We start from the raw sequence: 25,047 nt of genomic DNA, 5'->3' as shown, positions 1-25,047 counted from the left end.
AAGCAATGGAAACAACTGCCCCAGATGGGCAGAGCATCACCCCATAGGGGGCTTGCTGGGTGGATCCCAGTTGGGGTGCATGTGGGATTCTCTCTGCTTCCCTGCTTCTTACTTAAGAAAAAAAAGAAATATAGATGTGAAAGCTCTAAATAGGTCAGGGGAGAAGAAATAGATTTGCGAATTGAATGTATGATAGAGTTGAGACCACCATAGTGGGTGAGATTGCAAAGTGAACTGGTTGGAACTTGAGAAGAAATTAGGACAAAATCCAGGCTTCTCAAATGTCTGGAGAAGGGGAGGTAGAATTCTTTGCCCCAGGAGTACAATCCTATTTCTACCTCCCAAAAAACACTAATAAAATTATTTTTAGTGTATATATGTAAAATAAGGGGTCATTTTATTGCTCCTCTGATACAGAAGTCTCAAAGAGTCAAGCTGGCACAACAGACAAACATCCTTTTTTAATTGTATAAAATTATACATATAAAATATATAGAAAGGACTAAAAAGATAAGTAAAATCTTTAACATCAAAAGTGTACAGATCAGGAAACAATTTTTCTCAAGTTCTTTGAGATCTTACTGGTTGGTATTTGAAAAAAATAGTAAATCCAGGAGGTACAAAGACAAGTTCTTCCCACAACTCACACCCCTTAACACTTCCCAGAGAAAGAAGCATAGGAGAAATAAGGGTTTATGATTTCTGGATTATAAATAAAAACTAAATAGACACACCTGTTGTTTAATGTAGGAGCCTCTGCTCCAACCCTACATGTACTTCACTGAATATAGAGAAGGAGCTTGGAGAATTCAAGGAAGTCCCTTTCAAGCACTGATACATTTATTGCTAGATTCTTTACTTTTGATCCTATATATACTACTTACCAAGATGATTTCAAAAGGAAGAAAGCTTTCACCTTGTCCCTGTCTGATCCAAAAGAGAAAATTGTGGCCTGTTTCCTAATGTATTTCTGAAAGTAAAGTGTATAATCATTAAATTGAAAGTCTAACTGTAGAAACATTAAACTTCCCAAGCTCAGTTTAGAAAGTGCACTGAGTTAGAAGACTACAGAAACAAGGGAAAAATCTTAGAAACACCTACAAAAACTTCTCCCAAAGATGAATGCTTTACCTGTACTCCATATCATTTCTCTCCTATTCCACCCAGGAGAGAGGTGGGGAAAGGGAACAGTATTAAAAACATACATAGCTGATCACTGATTTTCTTTCCCTTCCTCCAGTCTCCCAGGGTTCCAGTTAGGAAGCGCCATAATGCCAATGTCTCATCTAATTTACCTGATCAACTCATGCTGTAATGTGGAGAAAGAAGAGAGAAAACAAATGTGAATCTAAGGTATGTAGCAGCAACTTTGTGGCAGTGAGAGGAACATGGCCCTTACCAAATAGGACAAATAATTTATCCAAAGAGCCAAATAATAGGAGAGGAGGGAAATATGTTTTACCTTCTACCAATCTCTGCAGGAAGGAAGGTCTAAATATAGGGCTTAACTAAGTTAGGGGAACAGAGGAGCAGGACTGAAAAGAGAGAATATTCAAAGATAAGCAACTTCAACCCTGACTCCTTCTGCAGAGTACATCCAGAAATCTGGACTGTGGTATGGTATCAACACTCCAGAAGCAATTTAGATGACAAAATCCTTGTGAATTGTGTTTATAATTCCTCTCTTGTTCTTGGACACTTTTTTAGGAATGACTTTAAAAATGAGAAACCAGCCCTGACTGGATAGATCAGTTGGTTAAAGCATCATCCTGAAGCACAGAGGTTGCCAGTTCAATCCTCTGTCAGAGCATATAGGAACAGATTGATGTTCCTGTCTCTCTTTCCCTTCTTCCCTCTATAAAATCAATAAAATAAACATTAAAAAAAATTTTAGGTGAGAGGAGGGGATGTAGTTAGGCAGATTCCTGCATACGCCCCAACTGGGATCCACCCGGCAACCCTGTCTGGGGCCAATGCTCAAGTACTAAACTATTTTTAGCACCTGAGGCTGTTGCACTCTGATAGAGCTATCCTCAGTGCCCAGGGCCATGCTCAAATAAATTGAGCCACTGGCTGTGGGAGGAGAAGGGGGGGTAGAAACAGATGGTCACTTCTCCTGTGTGCCCTGACTGGAAATCGAACCTGGGAGATCCACATGCCAAGCCAATGCTCTACCACTGAGCCAACCAGCCAGGGTCAAAATTTTTTAAAAAAATGGGAAACCAGATCTCCACTTCTTACCTAGTGCCAATTGGAGTCAGAGGTGGAGTAAGGTAGTGATGAGGAAGAGTGGTATAGGTTAGAAAATATTATTACTGGAGGAAAAACTAGGTACCAAGTAGGCCCAGCTCAAGATAAACCAAAGCCAAAATCCTCATGCTCATAACCTGTTTGAATCTAAGAGAAAGGAGGCATGGGGGGTGGATACAGAGTCCTTATTCAAGCTCCCTGTTATTTTAAAAGAAGACATGAACACTTAATCATCTTATGCTACTGAAATGACTACACAGAGTTACTGGAAGTGTAAAAGCCAAAAAATCTCCAAAGACAGCCTGCTCTTTGTAAAGTGAAATGGAGATGTTTCAAATGAAACTACATCCAAACTCTAGAAGAAAAGGGATCTCTTAGCAAAAAAGGAATCTAAATGTAGAATTTATACATATATATAACTATATTTTAAAGTATAAAATTGAGAAAGTATGTACAGAAATCATACTAAATCTTTGAAAGAAAATATTAAAAAGGGCCTGGAGAGGATGGGAAATATGTGGGTAGATGCCTAGCAGTTGGAAGAATGCATATTGCCCAGCTGCCCAGCAGCCAGCATGAGAATATCTTTCTTCTCCTTGTGGAAGCGCAGCTCCTTGCCCGCCAGCCGGGCTTCATCCAGCTCCCGCTCAGTAGAGGCCAGCTCTCTAGACAGTGCCCCTGGCACACTCTGCTCCCGGCTCACCCAGTCCAATGCCATTTGGTGGCGAATATCATCATCCAGGGCCCGGTGTGAATAGTGAGCCAATACTTCCTAGAGGAGGAGAGGAATGGGAAGGTCATGGATGAGGTAAAGGTCCATACCACATTGACCCAACTGGGACTAGGAAGTGTTAACCTTGGAGTTCTAACTGAAGGCAGCACATGAGTCCCTAAAATGATTTTTTTTCTTTTTCTGAGAGAGAGAGACAGGAAGGGAGAGATGAGAAGCATCAACTCATAGTTACGTCACTTTAGTTGTTCACTGGTTGCTTTTCATATGTGCCTTGACTAGGGGCAGGGATGGGGGCTCAAGCCGAGCCAGCGACCTTGGGCTTCGGACCAGAAACTTTTGGGCTCAAGCTAGCAACCTTGAGATCATGTTGATGCTCCTGTGCTCAATCTGGCTACTTCAGCGTTTTGAACCTGGGACGTTAGTGTCCCAGGTCAAAGCTCTGTCCACTGCACCACCGCTGGTCTGGCACCTAAGAAGATTCTTAAGGGAAAAGGGAAACTTCCTGGTGAGGGAAGCAAGGCAGGCAAAAAAATCACAGCTAAGAATTACTTAGGAAAAATAATAGTGAAGAGGGCACTTTAAGTAAGGCTTTCAGTACTCACAGCCTGCTATCCACTGGCAGAGGTGGATTTAATGGCGGGCGAACCGGGCACATGCCCTGGGCCCTAACTTCTGAAGGGCCCCACAAAACCCCAACTCTACACTTTTTCTAATGACACCAAGTTTGGTTTCATATGTGCAATTTTAACATTAATAGTACATAATGTTTTTTATTTATTTAAAAATATGGTTAACATGTATTTTTATTTCCCTTGTCTCTCTTTTTTTAAGGGGCCTAGTATTTTCTGCACCCAGGACCGCAACCAACCTTAATCTGCCTCTGTCCATAGGCCTCATTAGTCCTGTGCAACTCTCACAATAGTACCTCTGCAACTTTCCTCACCCGCAGGATCTCTTACCTGCCGAGAGCACTGTCTTTCCCTCATGGCCTTAAGGCTGCCATTCCAGTGCAGCAGTTGGAAAACTGTCATTAGCTCCTAGGGGAAGAAAATATGAAGTGCTAGGATATTGATTTTATATTGGGAGGTTGCATCAGAATTGCACGGGTAACCTTTTACAACATGTATTTGTCGAAGCATCTCTTACCAACTCTGATATGCCCTTGGAGGAAGAAAGGTATTTATATTTTGAAAACATTCTAACCTCCTGTTCTTCCTTTCTTTCCAGTTGGGTATCAATATGTTAGGGATTAGTATGAGCATACAGACACTCATAGGCTATTTGAGCCAGGGAATGAAATAGAATAGTACCTGGAACTCCAACATTGACTTGCCCTTGTTGGATTCCAACATGAATCGGAAGGCACCAATCCCTGTATTTGGGTTGTCAGCTTCCTCCCTGTTGCCCTGGTAACAGACACATAAAGATTTTCAATAAGAATTATTACTTTAAGCAACACTGTCCAATAGAAATATAATATAAAATATATTAATTTTAATAGCATATTTTATTTAACCTAATATATTCAAAATATTTCAACTATAATTAGTATAAAAATTATTACTGAAATATTTTTATTTTTCTTATACTAAGTTTTCAAAATCTGGTGTCTTATATTTATAGCACATCACAATTCATAGTACACACTTTAAGTGCTCAATAACTACCTGTGGCTTGTGGCTATTCTGCTGATCAGCACAGACCTAGAGGACTCCAAAGTTAACACACAGTTTAATTCAGGTGACAGAGGAAGGTAATCTGATTTCTCCTATTTTAGAAAAGGAGAACCTCGAGAACATTGAGACATAGAGAAGAGCCCTGATTTAGCCAAAAGTCAGTTTGAAGTGATATTTTCTATTTTTTTCCCTTCTTTTCCAAGTTAAAGGAGGGGAGATAGAAAGACAAACTCCCACATGTGCCCAGACCGGGATCCACCCAGCATCCCCTATCTGGGGTCAATGCTCGGCCCACCAGGGGCTATGATCCCAACCTAGCTATTTTTAGCATCTGAGGCAGAGGCTCCATTGGAGCCATCCTCAGCACCCAGAGCCAGTGCACTAGAACCAATTAAGCCATGGCTATGGGAGAGAGAGAGAGCAGGGGGAGTGGTGGAGAAGCAGATGGGCATTTCGCCTGTGTGCCGTGACTGGGAATTGAACCTAGGACATCTGGGCTGATGCTCTACCACTGAGCCAACCGGCCAGGACTGAAGTGATATTTTCTATTACTTGCACTCAGAAGAATTTAAATAGATAACATGTGCTCAGTGCTTGAATTTATTATTTTTTATCCAATAATCCTAAGTGATAGGCATAACTGTTATCTGTTTTACAGATGAAGAAACAGACTTAAGTAATTTGCTCAAAGTCGCATAGTTAGTAGAATCATAATTTTAAAACAAGAATCAGAGCCCATGTTCACAACCACTGCTTTCTATAATCCATGACTAATGTTTTGTTTTATAATGCATTAGTGACAAATTACTTTCTTAATTTAAATTGGCTTTGATTAATATAAAAAAATTTTTATTCCCCACAAATACAGCTGACTGGGGCAAAGAGAAATGGGTGATAAACAGATGGATCTTCGGTAACAGAGGGAAGCCAACTTATGATTTAAAGTGTTCAACACTAATCCACAAAACAGACAACTGAAGCAGGTTAGTAATTACATCTTAAGTGCAAAGAGGATATAAACAGAAAATTGGTCTTACTTTATCACCCTGTCAGTGAACTTGTGGAAGGGAGGAAGAAGGCAGTATTAACTTCTAAGATCTACCCAAAGCTAGAGAAGTCTGTAAGTTGTCTTGGGTTCCAGTCTTGGCTATACTACTTACTAGCTCTATTACTTTAGGAAAAACTTCACTTTTGTGTTTTTAGTTTCCTCATCTGTAAAACAGTGGTAATAGTAGTACATATATCTCACAGAATTGTTGTTAAGATCAAATGAGGCCCTGGCCGGTTGGCTCAGCGGTAGAGCGTCGGCCTGGCGTGCAGGGGACCCAGGTTCGATTCCTGGCCAGGGCACATAGGAGAAGCGCCCATTTGCTTCTCCACCCCTCCCCCTCTCCTTCCTCTCTGTCTCTCTCTTCCCCTCCTGCAGCCAAGGCTCCATTGGAGCAAAGATGGCCCGGGCGCTGGGGATGGCTCCTTGGCCTCTGCCCCAGGCGCTAGAGTGGCTCTGGTTGCGGCAGAGCGACGCCCCGGAGGGGCAGAACATCACCCCCTGGTGGGCAGAGCGTGGCCCCTGGTGGGCGTGCCGGGTGGATCCCGGTCGGGCGCATGCGGGAGTCTGTCTGACTGTCTCTCCCCGTTTCCAGCTTCAGGAAAAAAAAAAAGATCAAATGAGATATACAGTAATACATATAAATCCCTAGAACAGACCCTGGCACAAAATAAATAATTAGGATTAGCTCTGGTTCTCATCATCATTTGAAAGGACAAATGTTCTTTTTAAAAAGAGTAAATAGGTTATCCTCCCAACTCCTAGAAAGGAAAAAAGCCAAGACACTGTATTATAAAGTATTCTTTATTAAGAGTATAAAATAATGGAGGCAGGAGACAAGTGACAATAAAAGAAAAAGTCATACAAAAAGAACAGTGAAAGAAGAAAGTACTAAAGTCTAAAACCAAAATTGGGGGAAAAAATTCAAACTCAGTTTTTGTTTTGAAATATCTCTAGCCCTGGCAAGATAGCTCGGTTGGTTGGAGCATCATCCCGAAGCACAGAGGTTGCTGGTTCAATCAGGGCACATACAGGAACAGATCGATGTTCCTGTCTTTCTCTCCCTTCCTCTCTCACTAAAATGAATAAGTAAACATTAAAAAAAAAAAAAAAGGTAGAGACCAAGCTTGCTTAGGAACAGAAAGGAGGTAATTCTTCCTGTTCTCTCACACACACACACACACACACACACACACACACACACAATTTCATAAATCTTGAATTAAAGGTTTCTACATACCAAAGCAACATGAAGGTTTCTATATACCAAAGAAACAAAATAGCAACAAAAACATAAACACACATATAGATTTAGAGACTGAGATATATGCAGTATGTAATATAAAAGATTGATAGAGCCCTGGCCAGGTAGCTCAGTTGGAGTGTTATCCAGATACTCCAAGGTTATGGGTTCAATCCCCAATCAGGGCACATACAAAAATCAACCAATGATGCATGAATAAGTGGAACAACAAATTGATGTTTCTCTTTCTATATCTATCACTTTCTAAAAACCAGTTTTAAAAAAAGATTGACAGAGATAAAAACTGAACAGAGATATAGACAGGAAATAAAACAAGAATTCATGCCCTGTTTCCCATAATATACAAAAATTCTCAACCAACCAGTTCTCCCATCTCCCACTCTCCTTCCTGCCAAGTAACTTACATTGAAAGATGCCAGAGCCTCGGAGACACTCTTCTCAATGAACTCATCTGTGATTCTTCTGGAAGGATGTTCATTAAACACAGAGTTCATTAGTGCAATCTTTGCAGCACTCCGCCGGGCTTCAGCTTTTGTGGGGCAAAACTAGGCAGGGCAGAGAGAAAGAAAATGTGTATATGTGCATCTGAGAGAGAGAAGGAACAATGGGAGGGAAATGCTTGGGACAGAAAACACTCAGGATAAATCAGTTCGTTCAACATTCTCTCCAAAGTTTTTATTGTAAAATGGTGGGGCATTTGGAAACATAATTTTGATTTAACATCCTGAAGTCATTAAAGAACTAGAGATGGCTGTAGATCATACCAAATTGAATGCAGGATGAGGAAAGCTGCTAAAGCCAACATATAATCACTGGATGTGAAAAATATCACTGTTTAAACTGTCAGTGGACTTAATTACTCAAAAGGAAGATTCTGGCCAGCTTGCTGGAAATCTGTATCTTGTTCTCTTGTTCTGTAGACAGGCAAGATTTTTTTCATCTCTAGATAACCTAAGATTAGAGCAAAGCTGTGTCTAGGCTGCTTCTGCAGAGGAGACCTCTAGTCTCTCTGAGAAGCACTCATTAGGGATTCTTCGCTTCCATTTTAACTGTGAGCTGGCAGTTCCCCCAGTAATGTATGAATCAAGGAGCTATCCCTGAACAGAGTGTAAGGTCTAAAGAAGGAATTTGTAGTTGCCTTTTTCCCCTGTGGAAACAAGGAAAAGTGAGATGGCTCGGAGAAGGAAAGCTGACCTGAGGAAAGCAAAGAAAAATTAAAAATTTGTTTTTTTACATCATATCCAACATGTAAAGTGTATTCTAGAACAGTCTGATTTTCAGAAGTCTTAAATCATTCAACTTAAGACCTCTAGTCACTGTAGTATTCCTTTATGATTCATCTTCACTGGCTGCTCCAAAGGCAAATGTGCCCTTTGTCATTTATGATTAGGATTAGAGGAAAGGAAGAAAATGATTTTAAAAATTAGATTTGCTATTTAACCATCCTTTATCAATAATTCCCAATTTCCTTTAGCTGACAGGTCTTTCTGAGACAGCATATAGAACTTGGTACATTAACCCTAAGTCTTCTTGTTTTCTTCAATTTCTCTGTTTTTACTTTTGTATTTATTAGCCTGCTGCCCATTCTACTGTCTAGAGCTGTTCCTGAAAAGTTATCTATGAAGAAAATCAATGGAAGAAATTTCATCTGCCAAAGTGCCTATAAAACAGATAAGCTAAAAGGGGCCACAACTGGCCCTGGCCAGTTGGCTCAGTGGTAGAGCATCAGCCTGGCTTGCAGGAGTCCCATGTTCAATTCCTGGCCAGGGCACACAGGAGAAGCGCCCATCTGCTTCTCCACCCCTCCCCCTCTCCTTCCTCTCTGTCTCTCTCTTCCCCTCCTGCAGCCAAGGCTCCACTGGAGCAAAGATGGCCCGGGCGCTGAGGATGGCTTTGTGGCCTCTTCCTCAGGCACTAGAATGGCCCTGGTTGCAACAGAGCAATGCCCCAGATGGGCGGAGCATTGCCCCCTGGTGGGCATGCTGGGTGGATCCCGGTCCGGTGCATGTGGGAGTCTGTCTGACTGCCTCCCTGTTTCCAACTTCAGAAAAAAATTTAAAAAATAAAATAAAATAAAAGGGGCCATAACTGATCATTGTGCTCTTTCAGAAAATAAGAGAAATCAAATTACTACAATGGTCTAGCTTTGGGCATCATCATAAAATAATCAAATCCTGCCTGACTGGTGGTGGCGCAGTGGATAGAGCATTGACCTGGGATGTTGAGGTCCCAGGTTTGAAACCTTTAGATCACCAGCTTGAGCACAGGCTTACTAGCTTGAGCATGGGGCTGCTGGCTTAAGTGTGGGATCATAGACATGGCTCCATAGACATGAGTCCAAAAGTCACTGGATTGAGCAAGGGGTCCCTGGCTCAGCCGGAGCTCGCTTCTGCATTGCCAAGGCATGTATGAGAAGCAATCAATGAACAACAAAAGTGACACAGTGACAAGTTGATGCTTCTCATCTCGCTCCCTTCCTGTGTGTTTCTCACTAAAAAAAAAATAAATCCTTATTCAGCTATATGATAAGGTAGGAGAAGGAAAGGAAAGATCTTATTCTGTAGAAGAGAAAGTATAAACAGTTAGTCATCCTGAGCACAAATTTATTTCTCTGAAATGGCTGGGGGTTCTGAGGGAAAGAATTTAGTCATCTAATTTTATTTATTTATTTATTTATTTTTAAGTGAGAAGAGGGGATATAGACAGACTCCTGCATGTGCCCTGACTGGGATCCACCTGGCAACCTATCTGGGGCCGATGCTTGAATCAACCGAGCTGTCTTCTGCACCCAGGGCTGACATTCAAACCAGTCAAGCCACTGGCTGTAAGAGGGGAAGATAGAGAGAGAAGGGGGAGAAGGAAGGGAAGAGAAGCAGATGGTCGCTTCTCATTTGCCATGACCAGGGAATGAACCCACGACTTCTACACAGCGGGCCAATGCTCTATCCACTGAGCCAACTGGCCTGGGCCGTCATCTAATTTTAAATGAAGCTTCCTTAGGACTGTTTCAGTTTGAGGCAGGAACTGAACTGCATTGGCACTCATTCATGTAACAGACTTACTAAGCACCTACTCTGTGCTGGCTGCTAAGTTTGGGGGTAGGAATTTAAAACTGAACAAGGAAGAAGACACACACTGTCTCTGCCTCCATGGAGTATCATCCACTGGAAGAGATAATTATGATATGTCATGATAAGTGATGTGATAGGAGAAGTTCAAGATGTTATGGAAGAACAGAGTAGAGGTTATAACTTTGTCTAAGGCTCATACAATCCAAATGGAAAACAGAACAGAAGTGTCTATTCTCTTTACTAAATTCCTATCCAGATTCTAAGTTAACATTTCAGAGGGCCACCTTCCTATCTGCAATATAAAGAATCCATCTTTTTTTTTAATTAAATTTAATGCAGTGACATTGATAAATCAGGGTACATATGTTGAGAGAAAACATCTCTAGATTATTTTGACATTTGATTGTGCTGTATATCCCTCCCCCAAAGCTAAATTGTCTTCTGTCACCTTCTATCTGGTTTTCTTTGTGCCCCTCCCCTCCCCCAACCCCTCTCTCCTTCTTCACCCCCTCCCCCCTCCCCCCACCCCCCACCCCTGTTTCCATCACATTCTTGTTCATGTCTCTGAGTCTCATTTTTATGTCCCTTCTATGTATGGATTCATATAGTTCTTAGTTTTTTTTCTGATTTACTTATTTCACTCCATATAATGTTATCAAGGTCCATCCATGTTATTGTAAATGATCCGATGTCATCATTTCTTATGGCTGAGTAGTATTCCATAGTATATATGTACCAAAGCTTTTTAATCCACTCGTCCTCTGATGGACACTTGGGCTGTTTCCAGATCTTAAAGAATCCATCTTTGATGATAATATTTACACTAGTCAAATTTCTCATTACCTTATAATAGCAACCACTCTTTTCGTCATGTTACAGGTCTTTTCATATAACTGTAGAATGCTAGTACTAGAAAGACGTTAGAAATAATATAACCTATCTCCTTCATTTTACAGATGGGGAAACTGAGGCCCAGAGAGGTGACCTGAATTACCCCGCTGGCAAACAAGGAAATGAAAATTTAAATCTTTAGCTCTTATATGAATATTTTCACCATTCAGAGTTCCTTCCCATTCAAATATTGCTTTCCTTAGCAAATGCCTATGAAAACATACTTGGGGCAAGGAATATTATTCTATGTTCTCAAAAAGAGATGGCAGGAAGTAAGAAAACCAGATCAAAATATGAACATGGGTGGTTAGGTGTTGGTAGTGTGAAATACTGAGTAAGGGCATTTTTATCACTATTCAAATTCAAAGTGGATTTGAGTTTTTGCAGGCGAAAAAGAAAAGCATGCTGCTGAGGTTCTCTTGTGGTCAGATGAGTCTCAGATGCTTACCAGAATGACTTGTCAAGAATTGGTTCAGGTCCTCAAATATGGGATTTCAAACAGAGATTTAATGGCCAAAGTGATGGGACAAGCCATTACTAACATCTAAGCAATTATCTTTGCTGCTGCTGCTTTACAGCTCTTACCTGGAAACTCCCAAAGCAACTTCCTCCAGGCAGGGTAACATAGCAGACATAGGGAGGGGTGTTGGAGGGAACCATTTCATAAACCACTAGAGCCCCATTCTTCAAGTCAGCCCCACGGGACTGCTTCATTTGCCAGAATTCCTGGAGTGCCTCCACCACGTTCACTACAAAAAGAGAAGTAATTAAGTGCAGCAGTGAGGACAATTCCACATGATGCCCTGCTTCAATAGAGTATCTGTAACCTGTACCTATCTTAAGAGTTTACCCTCCTTAGCTCCCTACATATCACCATTTAAAAGCATTTAGAAATTAATAAACTTAGACTGTGATTAAGTCCACTTGTGTAAGAAGACCAGATTATGTCTGCCTTCCTCCCCCACCTTTCTAGTTCACATTTTGATTAGTTCTAGACACCAAAGATTAACTTAATTATTGAAGGCAGTTTCCAAGGTCAGCAGGCCATTATCACTGCCTGATGAAATGCAAATATATAGATTATTCCACAATTGGTCAGCTGCCCTAGAATTATTATAACCATCACAATAATAAGTGTTAACATTTACTGAACACTTGCTGTATGTCACCCATTTCTAAATGCTTTACCCATTTAATCACAGCAACCTTATGAGGCAGGTACTTTTATTACCTCCATTTCACAAATGAGGGGAATGAGATACAGAGAAGATAAATAACTTGCCCAAGGCTGTAATATCTAGAAAGCAGCACAGCAAGAATTCAAACTGAGGAAGTTTTGGTTGCAGTCAATGTTCTTAACCATTAGGTAACACTGCCATTCAAGGAAATATAATCAGATTAGCCATTCTCAAGCCTATGCTTTGGCAAGCAAACCCATGGCCAGCTTCTTCTTCCATTCTGGAATGCTATGTATATATTATGTATATATAATATGTATGTATGTATGTATATATGTATGTGTACATATATGAGAGAGAGAGAGAGAGAGAGAAATGAATTTCTCTTCTTTAGGTTTTCCCTAGACATAAATAATTTTTGTAGAAACTATATTGGGAGATACTCCTCCATAGGTCTCTTGCAATCTCTTTAAATCTTTCTCTTTTCTTTTAAAGTGAGAGGAGAAGAGATAGACAGACTCCCACATGCACCCTGACTGGATCCACCTGGCAACCCTTGTCTAGGTCCAATGCTCAAATCAACCAAGCTATCCTCAGCGCCTGAGGCTGATACTTGGAGCAGCCGAGCTATCCCAGGGCCAACACTCAAACCAGCCGAGCCACTGGCTGGGAGAGGAAAAGAGAAAACAGAGAGGGAGAAGGAGGGAAAGAGAAGCAGATGGTCACTTCTCTTGTATGCCCTGACTGAGGATGGAATGGATGTCCACATGCTGGGCTGATGCTCTATCCACCTAGCCAACCAGCAGGGCCTTCTTTCACTCTCACTGGGTATGCCAAGATTTCAAAGCCCTGACTGCTTTATTTTATTTTATTTTATTTATTTTATTTTATTTTGTTTTATTTTAAGATAGGGAAAGGGAAATGAGAAGCATCAACTTGTAATTGAATCACTTTAGTTGTTCATTGATTGCATCTCACATGTGACTTGACCAAGGGCTCCAGCCCCAGCTGAGTCAGTGACCCCTTGCTCAAACCAGTGACGTTGGGCTCAAACCAGTAACCATGGGATCATATCGATAATCACATGCTTAAGCTGCCCAAGCCAGCGACCCTACACTCAAAATGGTGAGCCTGCACTCAAGCTGGATGAGCCCGTATTGAAGCCAACAACCTTGGGGTCTCACACCTGGGACCTCAGCATCCCAGGTCAACACTCTATCCACTGTGCCTCCCCTGCACCATCACCGGTCAGGCCTAACTGCTCTTTACTTAGGCCATTTCTCAGGATTGTGTTTGTAACAAGAAAACTTGATAGATGAGATATCTTTCTATGGGACAAAGAATAAGCCTTCCATGTTGGACTTTGGAGGCAAGGGAAACTGAGGCAAACATTATGCTCATGCTACTTGCTATGCTATGAGTAATAAAGTTCTTTTTCTCTGACCCAGAATTTCTTGACTTCTGCCAGCATCCATGAAACAGTAACCAACTAACTAATTAGCTATAAATAGGGTAAAATCAAACTCCAGAACAGCCACTGTGTTCCAGAACAGTTGCTCTCATCCCCCAATACTTGTCTTCAATTATTCCATACATACGTATTGAGTACCTACTCTGTGCTGGACTCGGTGCTGGATGCTAGGCTAAAATATATAGAAAAACCATATACTGTTCCTTTTCCTTATGTATTGTAGCTTACAGTCTAAACAGGGAGAGAGATAGTAACCAAATAGTTTCAAACAAATGAAAAATAGCCAATGTGATAAGTGCTATAAAAGAGGGTTAGATGGGCCCCCACTGATTAGCTCAGTTAAGCATGCCCTCCCAAAACAGTAAGGTTGTGGGTTTGATCGCCCATCAGGGCACACACAGGAAGCAACCGATGAATGTACAACTGAGTGGAATAAAAAATGAATGCTTCCTTTTCCCGTTCCCTCTCTCTCCCTTTCTCTGTCTCTCTAAAAATCAACCAATAAAAAAATTAAGCCCTGGCCAGATAGGTTGGTTAGGGCGTAGCCCTGGAGCACAGAGGTTGCTGGTTCGATTCCCCAGTCAGGGCACATACAGGAGCAGCGCAATGTTCTCTCCCTGCTTCTCTCTCTTGCTCAAAAACAGGAGGTATCAATGGTGGAAAATGTTGTAGGAACATCTGACCTAGTTAAGAAACTATGCTGATGAGGAGATATTTAAACTCCGATATCGATATAAGTATGAATTAACTAGGCAAAAAGGTGAAAGACTAGTGCTCTGAGCAGAAGGAACTGCATGTACAAAGGCTCTAGAGCAGCAGGGACTATGGTGAATAAAGGGACTAGTGTGTCTAGAAAAGAGAGCAAGGGGAAGCATAATGCAGGATGCAGGTTTCAAACCAGGTTGGTTCTTCAGATCATGATAGAGTATTGGCTTTATCCTAAGGCAATGGAAAGCCTTTGAAGGGTTTTAAATGGAAGGAGGGATGAGATCAGTTTGATTTTGGAAAGGATCACTTTAACTCTAGGGTTCAAACATTCAAATGGCTTTAACTAAAACCTCATAATAACAAATCATCACAAACATTCTCCAATATCTTCCAATATGGCCACTCTCTACTCTCAGTTACAACAAGGACTCATTCATTCTTATTTTTAATTGGATTTATTGGGGTGACATTGGCTAATAAAATTATATAGGTTTCAGAGGTACAATTCTATAATACATTTTTTTATATTGTGTAAGTTCAGGTCTGCCAAGGGGAGGACATCAGGATGGGGCAGACATGCAAGAGATTTATTGGGGAGGAAGTAGAAGAAGGTAGAGCCTTTGGATCATGCTTAAGTTCTGAGAAAGGGGAGGAAGGAGGTTTGGATATGAGAGACTGCAGCACAGCTCGAAGAAAGGGTTGGCCAGGCCAGTGGGAAGTCTTTAAGCCAAAGGAGTCCCACAGCTATGCTCAGAGTTAGTACCCCTGCTGTGCTCAGTCACTAATTGGGAGCAGCCTACAGGATATGTAGACTCAGTGCAACTGCGGTGCACCTAGCGGACAGCCGCTTAAGGCTGTCAGTCAGTTATGTTCCTTGCAGCAGGAGATATGAACAGCACACATTAGCCACCATTTTCATAGCTGCCACACATATATTAAGCAAAAATTTAAGCATGTAATAGATGCACACTCTATTTTAGGTATTAGGGATTCAAACACAATACACATTCTGTGCCAGCAAGGAGTTAAAAATCTAGTGGCCAATAATTAATTGTTATCTCACGGGCTCTATAACTGAAGCAAGCACTCCATGTGCCAGCCAGAGTTTGAAAAGCAGTATAAGCTCTTTTCTAGTACCCTATCTTTAAATGACTTTTCAGAATGTTCATTCTTCCATTAAAAGACAGCATGAAAAGGAAACTCTCTTTCCCACTCTTAGTTTTGTCAAGGGCTCTTCAAAGGTCACTGCTGCCAAAAAAGCGTAGCCATCTTTGTTCTTTCCACTGAGATCTTTTCAGGCCCAGTTCCCTCTCTGAGACAATTTAACAGAATGCTCTGGATGACAACTCTCCTTACTTGCAAACAACAGGGAGAATATTGAAATAAAAAGAAGGGGAGGAGAGCCCCACAAGGGGGAAGGTCCTATTAAAAATAACATATTCATTTTATATTCAGTTAAATCCTTCTTGGAATAGAGTACAGGACTGTTTTTTAAAGTTTTTAAAAAAATTTTATTCACTGATTTTTAGATAGAGGGGAGCAGGGAGAAGCAGGAAGCATCAACTCGTAATAGTAGTTGTAGTAGTTGCTTCCCATATGTGCCTTGACCAGGCAAGCCCAGGGTTTCAAACTAGCAACCTCAGCATTCCAGGCCGATCCTTAGCCACTGCGCCACCACAGGTCAGGCCAGTACAATTTTTTAATGATTATAAGCCAAAAGAAATAGGAAGCTTTATTTCATAAATGTGAATATGAAATGGGAAACTGGGCAAGCACTCAGGAAAAAAACAATTAATTGTGATCTGCATTTGAAAATGCTCATAGACTCATTTATTTTTAGAAATGGACTTTAGGAAGGTTAAGTGACTTGCCTGAGGTCACACAGCTGTGGCAGAATTGGGGGCATGAATGTAGATATCCTGAGATCAGTGTTTTTCAATTTGAGAATTTTAACCCAGAGGCTAAGGTCCTGTTCATGGTTAAGCTTCATGGTGGTTCAAAAGTCCCCTAAAACTGCAGGAAAATTATGTGTGTGTGTCCATATGTGTATTTATGTGTGTGTGTGTGTGGGGGGGTGTCCATAGTTTTTATAAGATTGTCAGTGAGTGTGCCCTGGCCGGGAAGCGAGCCTGGGACTCCTGCGCGCCGGGCCGACACTCTACCACTGAGCCAACCGGCCAGGGCCTAGGAATGCCCTTGTTGATCAAGCTACCCAAAAGAAAATTATTTGGAGCAACCATGACAGATCGAGCAATTCAGTCTCATACTATTCATCCCCAGAATGCTGCAGCCCTGTGTAAACAGTTTCAACTTTCTCGGGAAGCAGCACGGCAGATTGGGAAATCCTGTCCAAGGGGTCTTATACTACAATCTGCCCCTTCATTTGGAGTTAACCCTCAAGGACCCATACCAGGACAACTTTGGCAAATGGAGGTTACTCATATACCTTCATTTGGCAAACAGTCCTATGTCCACGTTACAGTGGATACATAGTCTGGATTTATAGTAACCTCTGTCAGAACAGGAGAGGTTGCTAAGCATGTTATAGCCCATTGTCTGTATGCATTCCTCTATTATTGGATTTCCTAAACTGGTTAAACTGACAATGCTCCTGCATATGGAGCAAAAGCATTTACTGTATTTTGTCAAATCTTTTGAATTATGTGTATTTCTTACAATCTTTAAAGTCAAGGTATTATTAAAGTGTACCCAGCAAATATTTTAAGGTCAATTTAAAAAAATTTAAAAGGGGGGAGTCATATCCTGGAACTCCTATGGGTCTACCATATCATGCTTTTTACTTAAAAAATTTTTTAATTTCTTTTGAATGCTGATGAACAGGAGACACCAAATCTTTTTCTCCTGCAAACTACTACCTTCTTTATTTGATCCAGCTAATAACACTGTTTTGTCTTTTTCCAAATAGCTCCAGATATATGGAAAAGATTTATATAGGCGGATGGGGATCCTCAAACCCCTCAGCGAGATCTTCTGAGCATGGCCTTTAAGATACCAAAAGGCAGAAAAAGCCCAATAGAGATCAGGGGAACTACCAGCTTTTAGGATACGCCCTTAAAGGCTCCAATGCTCCAAAGGGGTCTCATAGGATGCCATCTGGGTCCTGCTTCAATAGTGGAAAGGAAGGTCATTGAGCTAAAACCTTCCAGACTTATATGCTTCTGCTGTGAGGAAACAGGGACACTGGAAGGTAGGCTTCTCCCTCACTCCTCTAAGGGAGGGTTCAGTCTCTTCCAGCCCTGCTCCAGCCACCTATGACCTAACCGTGCCCAGAATGCTGGGGTTTGCCAGTGAAGGCTGAAGGTGCCCAGGGCCGTTGGCCCCATCTATGACACTGTGGACAAGCCTAGGGTATTTCTTCCAAGAAGCAGGTAAACTGGTCTCATTTGCACAAGGGCCACTTAACTATGTCTTGCCTGAATAGTCAGGTTTTTTAATCTTCCCTCAAAGATCTCTATTGTGGGTGTTGATAGTCCTATTTTCTGCTGCTTTAATATATAGTGTTTCCTTTATTCCTCCTACCTCAATGCCTCACTCATATTTCAGGCTGGGACCTACTCCTAATTTAGAGCTCTCTTTCCCCCTTTTGCCAACTTCTATTATGAATCTACCATTGCCACCCAGCTTAGTGTATCCCAAGGTTCTCTTTACCACGCCACAGTTGCAGAGCTCCAGGGAAAAGCAACCTGGTCTCATCTCTCCAGGCAGAGGAGAACAGAAGCTCCATCTCCACACATGCTGCAGATGGCTTTTCCAGTCTACCTGAATCATTACCAGCTAGAAGCAGTGGTTACTGGGACTTGGACGTGAGCTGCAAAGTATAGAATTGTGACAACAATTCCAGTGCCATGCAGACTTTTCCTGGATGTGGACTTTTCCTGGACTCCTGCTCCTTGCAACAGCTCATAACAAACTGAACTGGGGTTGGGTTGCATTTTTCAGGGATTTGGCATGGTGTTGGGGCCAACTTGAACTTGGTGAATATGTTAAGGACACTACTCTTTTATGGATTCTTGCTGTATTGGCCAAGAGTTTGCTTAAAGGCTTTAAACACTGTAAAAAAAAAAAATAGAAGACTGGATAAAGAAGCTGTAGCACATATACACCTTGGTATACTATTCAGCCATAAGAAATGATGACATCGGATCACTTACAACAAAATGGTGAGATCTTGATAACATTATACAGAGTGAAATAAGTAAATCAGAAAAAAACAAGAACTGCAGGATTCCATACATTGGTGGGACATAAAAACGAGACTAAGAGACATGGAAAAGAGTGTGGTGGTTACGGGGGGCAGGGGGAGGGGAGGAGGGAGAGGGGGAGGAGGTGGGAGAGGGGCACAAAGAAAACTAGATAGAGGGTGACGGAGGACAATCTGACTCTGGGTGATGGGTATGCAACAGAATTGAATGACAAGATAACCTGGACATGTTTTCTTTGAATATATGTACCCTGATTTATTGATGTCACCCCATTAAAATAAAAATTTATTTATAAAACTAAAAAAAAAAAGATTTTCAGTGAGGAACCATGGATGTAATGGTTTAAATAAGAATGGTTAAAAACAGTGAGATGGGAGTGTAGCAGTGACTGAGATATACACAGCTGATAGCTACAGTTGCTTTTTGGAAGTCACTGATGGATGCTGGGCAGAAAGGGGGAAGAACAACCAAGATTGTGAGAAATATTTAATTACTAGTATCACGATGTTGAATAGCAACAACAAAAAGAATTTTTGTTTTGCTTTAGGAAATAAAATATTAGATGAATATCTAAGTGGAATAAGAGGTACAGATTACATATCCACTAGAGTAAAAATATTAAAACACAGGAAATGACAGTAAAACTTTTATGTCATAAAAATAAATATAATTTTATGGTGGAGGAACATGGATGAATAAATAATAAATAGATAATAAAATTGAGAGGTGAGTGAGAAGATTCTCCCTGATTAAAGATGGCAAAAATAGGCTGGTCTGAAGAGAGGGAAGCTGGTGAACAATATTTCACCTGACATTCCCTATTACAGTTTGTAGAGGGTACTCTTGAATAGCCCACAATGCATAGATTCTTTGGAAGGAGGAGAGATCGCAAAGTTACAGTGACTTTGGGAGAGGACTGTGGTAGGCTGAATAATGCCCCTTGCCAAGATGTTCATGTCCTAATCCTTGGAGCCTGTGAATGTTACCTTATGTGGCAAAGACTTTGTAGATGTGATTATGTTAACGATCTTAAAATGAGGCGATTATCCTGGATTATCGAGGTGAAGTCTAAATACAATCACAAATGTTCTTAGGGAAGTATATTTGATGAAAGACAGAAGAGGAAAAGGCAGTGTGACCATGAAGGCAGAGATTGGAGTGATGGAGTCACAAACCAAGATATGCTGGCAGCCACTAGCAATAGGCAGAGGCAAGGAAACAGATTATCCCCTAGAGCAGGGGTCCCCAAACTTTTTACACAGGGGGCCAGTTCACTGTTCCTCAGACCGTTGGAGGGCCGGACTATAAAAAAAACTATAAACAAATCCCTATGCACACGGCACATATCTTATTTTAAAGTAAAAAAATGGGAACAAATACAATATTTAAAATAAAGAACAAGTAAATTTAAATCAACAAACTGACCAGTATTTCAATGGAAACTATGGGCCTGCTTTTGGCTAATGAGATCAATGTCCGGTTCCATATTTGTCACTGCTAGCCGTAACAAGTGATATGACGTGCGGAGCCATGATGCATGCATCTCATGTCACCGAAAGTAGTACTGTATGTGAGCGATGCAGCGCTTTGCGGCGCCACCACATACAGTACTCCAGGATGCATCCTGTGCTCCTCTGACTGCCAACGAAAGAGGTGCCCCTTCCGGAAGTGCAGCGGGGCCAGATAAATGGCCTCAAGGGGCTGCATGCAGCCTGCTGGCTGTAGTTTGGGGACCCCTGAACTAGAGCCTTTGGAGGGTGTAGAGACCTCCTGACATCATGATTTTTGTCCCACTGATAAGGATTTTGGACTTTTGGCCTCCAGAATTGCGAGAGAATATACTTCTGTTGATTTAAGCCACCAAGTTTAGGATAATTTGTTAGAGCAACTACAGGAAACTAATAAAGGATGTACCATTCTAAAAGTTGGAAATATTCAGACCAATTAATTTAATTCCATGGTCACTTATAGGCAAACAAGCTATTTGGATTCTGAGGAAGAGGAATAACTAAACAGAAAATATCACACAAGATTAGCTTGTTCAATCTAGTAGAAAGCTGGGCAGAATGTCTAATCATGTAACCATATTGTGATATAAAGAGAGAGCATTAATTAAAAAAAACTGGTTTAAAGAGAGCGATGCATCAGTTTCCTAGCAAGGAAAGTCATTCAGTCGATCATGCCAGTTTAGAGATTGTCAGCTGTCAAACATTAGAAGAAGGAAACTATGAATGCCATGTGGAAAAGGGAGGCAAAGGAAATGATAATGCTAAAATACCTATTGTATGCACAATTTTCAAAGCATTTCAAAATGCATAACAATAGCAACCACTCATTGAGTACTGTTGCATGCCTTATATTCATTATCTCACATAAAACTATCATCAGGATAGGTATTATAATATTCATTTTACAAAAAGTGAACAAGCTAAAAAACAGGCCACAGCGGTCCAACCAGGATTTAGAATCAAGGTTTGTTTGCTTCCAAAGCCAACTCTCTACTGTACTATCCTGCTTTATTTTACCATTAGTTCTTGCACGTGTTCTGTAAAGTGGACTTTGAACTCCATGAAGATAGGGACTGAGTATTGTTCATCAATGTATCTAGTGATCAATATTCGTTAGAAAAACAAATGGAACAGATGAGGCCTAGAGAGGTTAAGCAATTTATCCAAGATCACACAGCCACTGTTTAACAGGGCCAAGTTCTCTAATTCCAAATCCTATGCACTACAAACTAAGATCCTACAGAATACTGAGCTATGTGTGTATCGTGAGCAGGGATTTAGGGGTGGGAAGGATATAGGACAAAAAGGTGAAATTACAGATGAGTTTTTATTTGTTTGTTGTTGTTTTTTTTATAAATGCTGAGATCCTACAAGTGTGAAGGTAAACCTAAAGACCATGACTGGAAAAGGTGACTTTGGAGCAGTCAGACGAAAATGAAGGAAGCGAATTGAAGATGATGCAGTAAAGCACTGCTAGATAGGGGATCGGTCTGGGCAAAAGCCAAAGTAAATTATATTCGTAGGAATAGAGCCAACCCCAAATACCATGCCATCAGTCACAAGGTTATGGGGGTACATGCCAATGGCAGCTTTGCCTATTAATTGAAGCCGATTAAGTGATTCCATGTGGTGAAGTACTTCTGAGCCAAATCAGTCAAGATTCTGCTTGCCTGAAGCTGAACTATCTGCCAAACTCTCCCAAAATACTGGCTGGACACCCAAACTGGAAATGAGAAACTGAAAAATAATGAGGACTGTGGTGGAAGGTAAGAAGGTTAGAAGAGAGAATTGCTACAGAATCTGAAGCCTGACTGACTGTTCTTTGACAGTACTATCCCCTTGTTCCCTCATCCTTTCTAAGGAAATGAAAAAGTTTTTACAGGATACTTAGTTTAGCCAAATCAGGGGCCTTCCAGGTAACACAGACAAGGAAAAAGGATACACTCCTCTACAATTTTAATAAATGCCTATAAGTTTCCAAGAGGAAGGATTCAGATTTAGAGTGACCTGGTCCTGGCTACTCCTATGCTCAGACATAGGAGATAGACCTTTTGGTCTCATCATAAAGAGACCTGAAGCAGCAGGACAATGGCTGATGGCAGTTCCATCACATAGTCCTGTTAAATGTAGTAATTAAACTAGAAAAAACTATATTCCCTCATGATGAATTTCAGAACTATATGTATTTGTATCCCAGCACCTAGCAGAGTGCCTGCCCCATGGTAGGAATTCAAAATGTTGAAGAACAAAGGGAAACTGATGGTAAATATATCCTTAGGCACACATAATGAAATGAATCTAAAAATCTATTTTCATAGGAATCTTTTTAGGTTTACACTGTCAGGATTTAAGAGAAAAGGAGACATGTTCTTCCCAGAAATATGAACCAATAAATTTGAGACAATACTCATCATTTTTCAGTATCCATTATGTGTCAGGTGCAATATCTCATTTAATCCACATTATAACTGGAGCTCAGTGAGGTAAAACCACTTCCTCCGAAACATAGCAGACATTGTGACAAATTTAATCTGAGATTTAATCCAAATTTATCTGACTCAAAACCCCATGTGTGCTCTTTTCACTATACTTTCTTAGGGAGAAAAACAACCTCCTTACTATCTATAGAGAAATCCATGCAACCTTTTTCTGCATTATTATTAAACTAGAAAGTTAAAGATTTAGTCACTTCCAATTTCAGCAGGGCCTGGCCAACCAGAGAAAAGTGATGTCTCAGAAATTCCAGTTCTAAATTTTGTATCCCACACCTTTCACTCTATATATTCCTTGTTACACTATAAATCTGGAGCTGAAACTCAGGAAATTCTACCCTGGTTAAACAAAAACAACAAAGAAAATCCTCACATTCCCCTTCTCAGAACCCTAGAATTTAGGTATCTTTAAGATGAAGATTTCTAACAAATTGGATTTCTGCCTAGCTCATTTCCACAGAATTTAACATTGAAAGAGCCAAGGCCTGGGATTCCTGGGATTTATCCTCAGTTCCTGGGCAAAGGCCAGGAAAACAAAGTCAGACAGCTAGGCCAGACTCAAAAGTCTCCATACTAAAAAAGACACAAGAGCGTCTTTTTAAGCCACAGGAAGCTGGTGTGAGCTCAATGGTATGGGTCCATATTGAAAAGCACAGTTATTATAAGTAACTTGTGAAGGCGCTATAGAATTCCCCAGTTTTACTTAGAGTGACAATAAGTAAAGAATTAAGAAGTCAAGGAGATGGAGTTAATTTACAGGGGAGTCCAGGAATTGCTGAGACCACAGAAGACTGAGAGCGAATGGTTGAGAAACGTCTTGAAGTTAAATTTTATAGGATAATCTCCCTACACAATGGGGACCCGTCCATAAAAAGGCAGAGAGATGTGAAGACGTTAAGCAACAGGAGGAATTCCATTTCTGAAGAAAAGGTTGGGAAGAAAAGAGGGTTGTATCTGTAAAAATGGGTCCTTGGAGAATATAGTAGTAACTCAATAAAGGGGAGGAGTGGGAAGCTAAAACAGGTATATGAGTGTGTGCGTATGCGTGTAAGTGTAGCCCAGAAGGAAACTCCCCAAAAGGAAATGCATGTGAGGGCTCTGAGCCAGGAAAAGCGATCCAGAGGACTGTGGGAGCAAGGCTCGGGTACAGAGGGTGCCCCGCAGGAGGCCAGACCCGCAGACTCACCTCGGCCATAGCCCTGCGTGTGCTTGGCGAAGCTCCTCACCACGGCCTCCACAGCCTCCCGCAGCACCGCCGGACTGCCGGCGGCACCGGGGGGCAGTGGCAGCCCAGGGGCCCCGGACAGGAGCAAGGGCGGCGGGGGCGGTGCGGGGGGCGGAGGGGCCGGCTGGGAGCCTACAGAGGGTGTGGCGGGGACAGCGGCGGCCCCAGTCACTCCGGGCCGCAATGCTCGCAGAGTGCCCCTCCCGTTGATGCTCACTCCAGGCTGCAGCCGCTGCGCTCGCATCGTCTCCATCCGTGCCGCCAGCGGAGTAGTGGGCCAGAGCCTGCCAGCTTGGCGAGCTAACGGTCCCAACCACCCCCTCCAGCTAGAGCCCAGGGACTGAAAGGCGGTGCCGAAGCCTACCAGTCAGTCAAGCGGGGGCGGGGATGAGCCGGGTTTTATGCCAATCACCAGACAGGGGGCGGGAGCTGGCGGGCTCCAGCTCTGCCGTAGGGAAATTATTGAGGAAGGCGGAGGTTCTGAACACCCACTGCAAAGAGAAAAAGCCATCTCTTCTATAGAAGAGAAGCTTATCAAGGGCGCATCTCCAGCCAGATTCCTGGAGAGAGGCTTGAGGGGCATTGGCCTGGAAGCAAGGCTGGAACATTCATAGAGTGAGAGGATATTTAGAGATAATTTATCTGAATACATTTTATAAAAATAGATGTGAAAACTCTCAGAGAAGTGATGTGACTTGTTCAAGATTACATGCAGCCCTGACGGGATAGCTGGGTTGTTTAATTATCCTCCAGAAGCACAGAGGGTGCTGGTTCCATCCCCGGTCAGGGCACATACAGGAACAGATTGATGTTCCTGTCTCTCTCTCTCGCTCTCTCCCTTACTCTCTTAAACATTTAAATATTTTATTTTACTTTATTTTTTTAAAAAGCCTGATCAGTAGTGGTTCAGTACGTGGAGTGTCGACCTGGTATGCTGAGGTCCCAGGTTCAAAACCCCCAAGGTTGTGGGCTTGAGCGTGGAATCGTGATCCCAAGGTCACTGGTTTGAGCAAGGGGTCACTGCTGGGCTGGAGCACCGCCCCCCCCCCACCCCCTCAAGGCACGTGTGAGAAGAAATCAATGAACAACTGAAGTGCCACAACTACAAGCTGATGCTTCTCATCTCCCTTCCTCTCTCTCAAACAAAACAAAAAACCAAACAAACATGCAATTGGTGGAGAAGCTAAAAAACTAGGGAAGATACAGGCCCTGGCTGGTTGGCTCAGTGGTAGAGCGTTGGCCTGGCATGCAGGAGTCCCGGGTTCAATTCCCAGCAGGGCACACAGGAGAAGTGCCCATCTGCTTCTCC

At 41.9% G+C, this 25,047-nt stretch overlaps 1 protein-coding gene across 1 annotated transcript; it reads right to left on the bottom strand.

The window, feature by feature from the left end:
- Nucleotides 1–436: 436 nt before the first annotated feature.
- Nucleotides 437–24,083, bottom strand: LIX1L (limb and CNS expressed 1 like). The gene is made up of 6 exons (XM_066261736.1): nt 23,700–24,083; nt 11,519–11,682; nt 7,376–7,516; nt 4,294–4,389; nt 3,943–4,020; nt 437–3,022 (listed from the first exon to the last, which is right to left on the bottom strand). Exons 1-6 carry the CDS (start codon nt 23,989–23,991, stop codon nt 2,780–2,782), a joined length of 1,014 nt encoding a protein of 337 aa, XP_066117833.1. The 5' UTR covers nt 23,992–24,083; the 3' UTR covers nt 437–2,779.
- Between the last annotated feature and the right edge of the window lie 964 nt (nt 24,084–25,047).

This window comes from Saccopteryx bilineata, chromosome 2, assembly GCF_036850765.1.
Source record: "Saccopteryx bilineata isolate mSacBil1 chromosome 2, mSacBil1_pri_phased_curated, whole genome shotgun sequence".
In the NCBI taxonomy this organism is placed as follows: domain Eukaryota; kingdom Metazoa; phylum Chordata; class Mammalia; order Chiroptera; family Emballonuridae; genus Saccopteryx; species Saccopteryx bilineata.
This window is presented reverse-complemented; position numbering and strand designations above follow the sequence as displayed.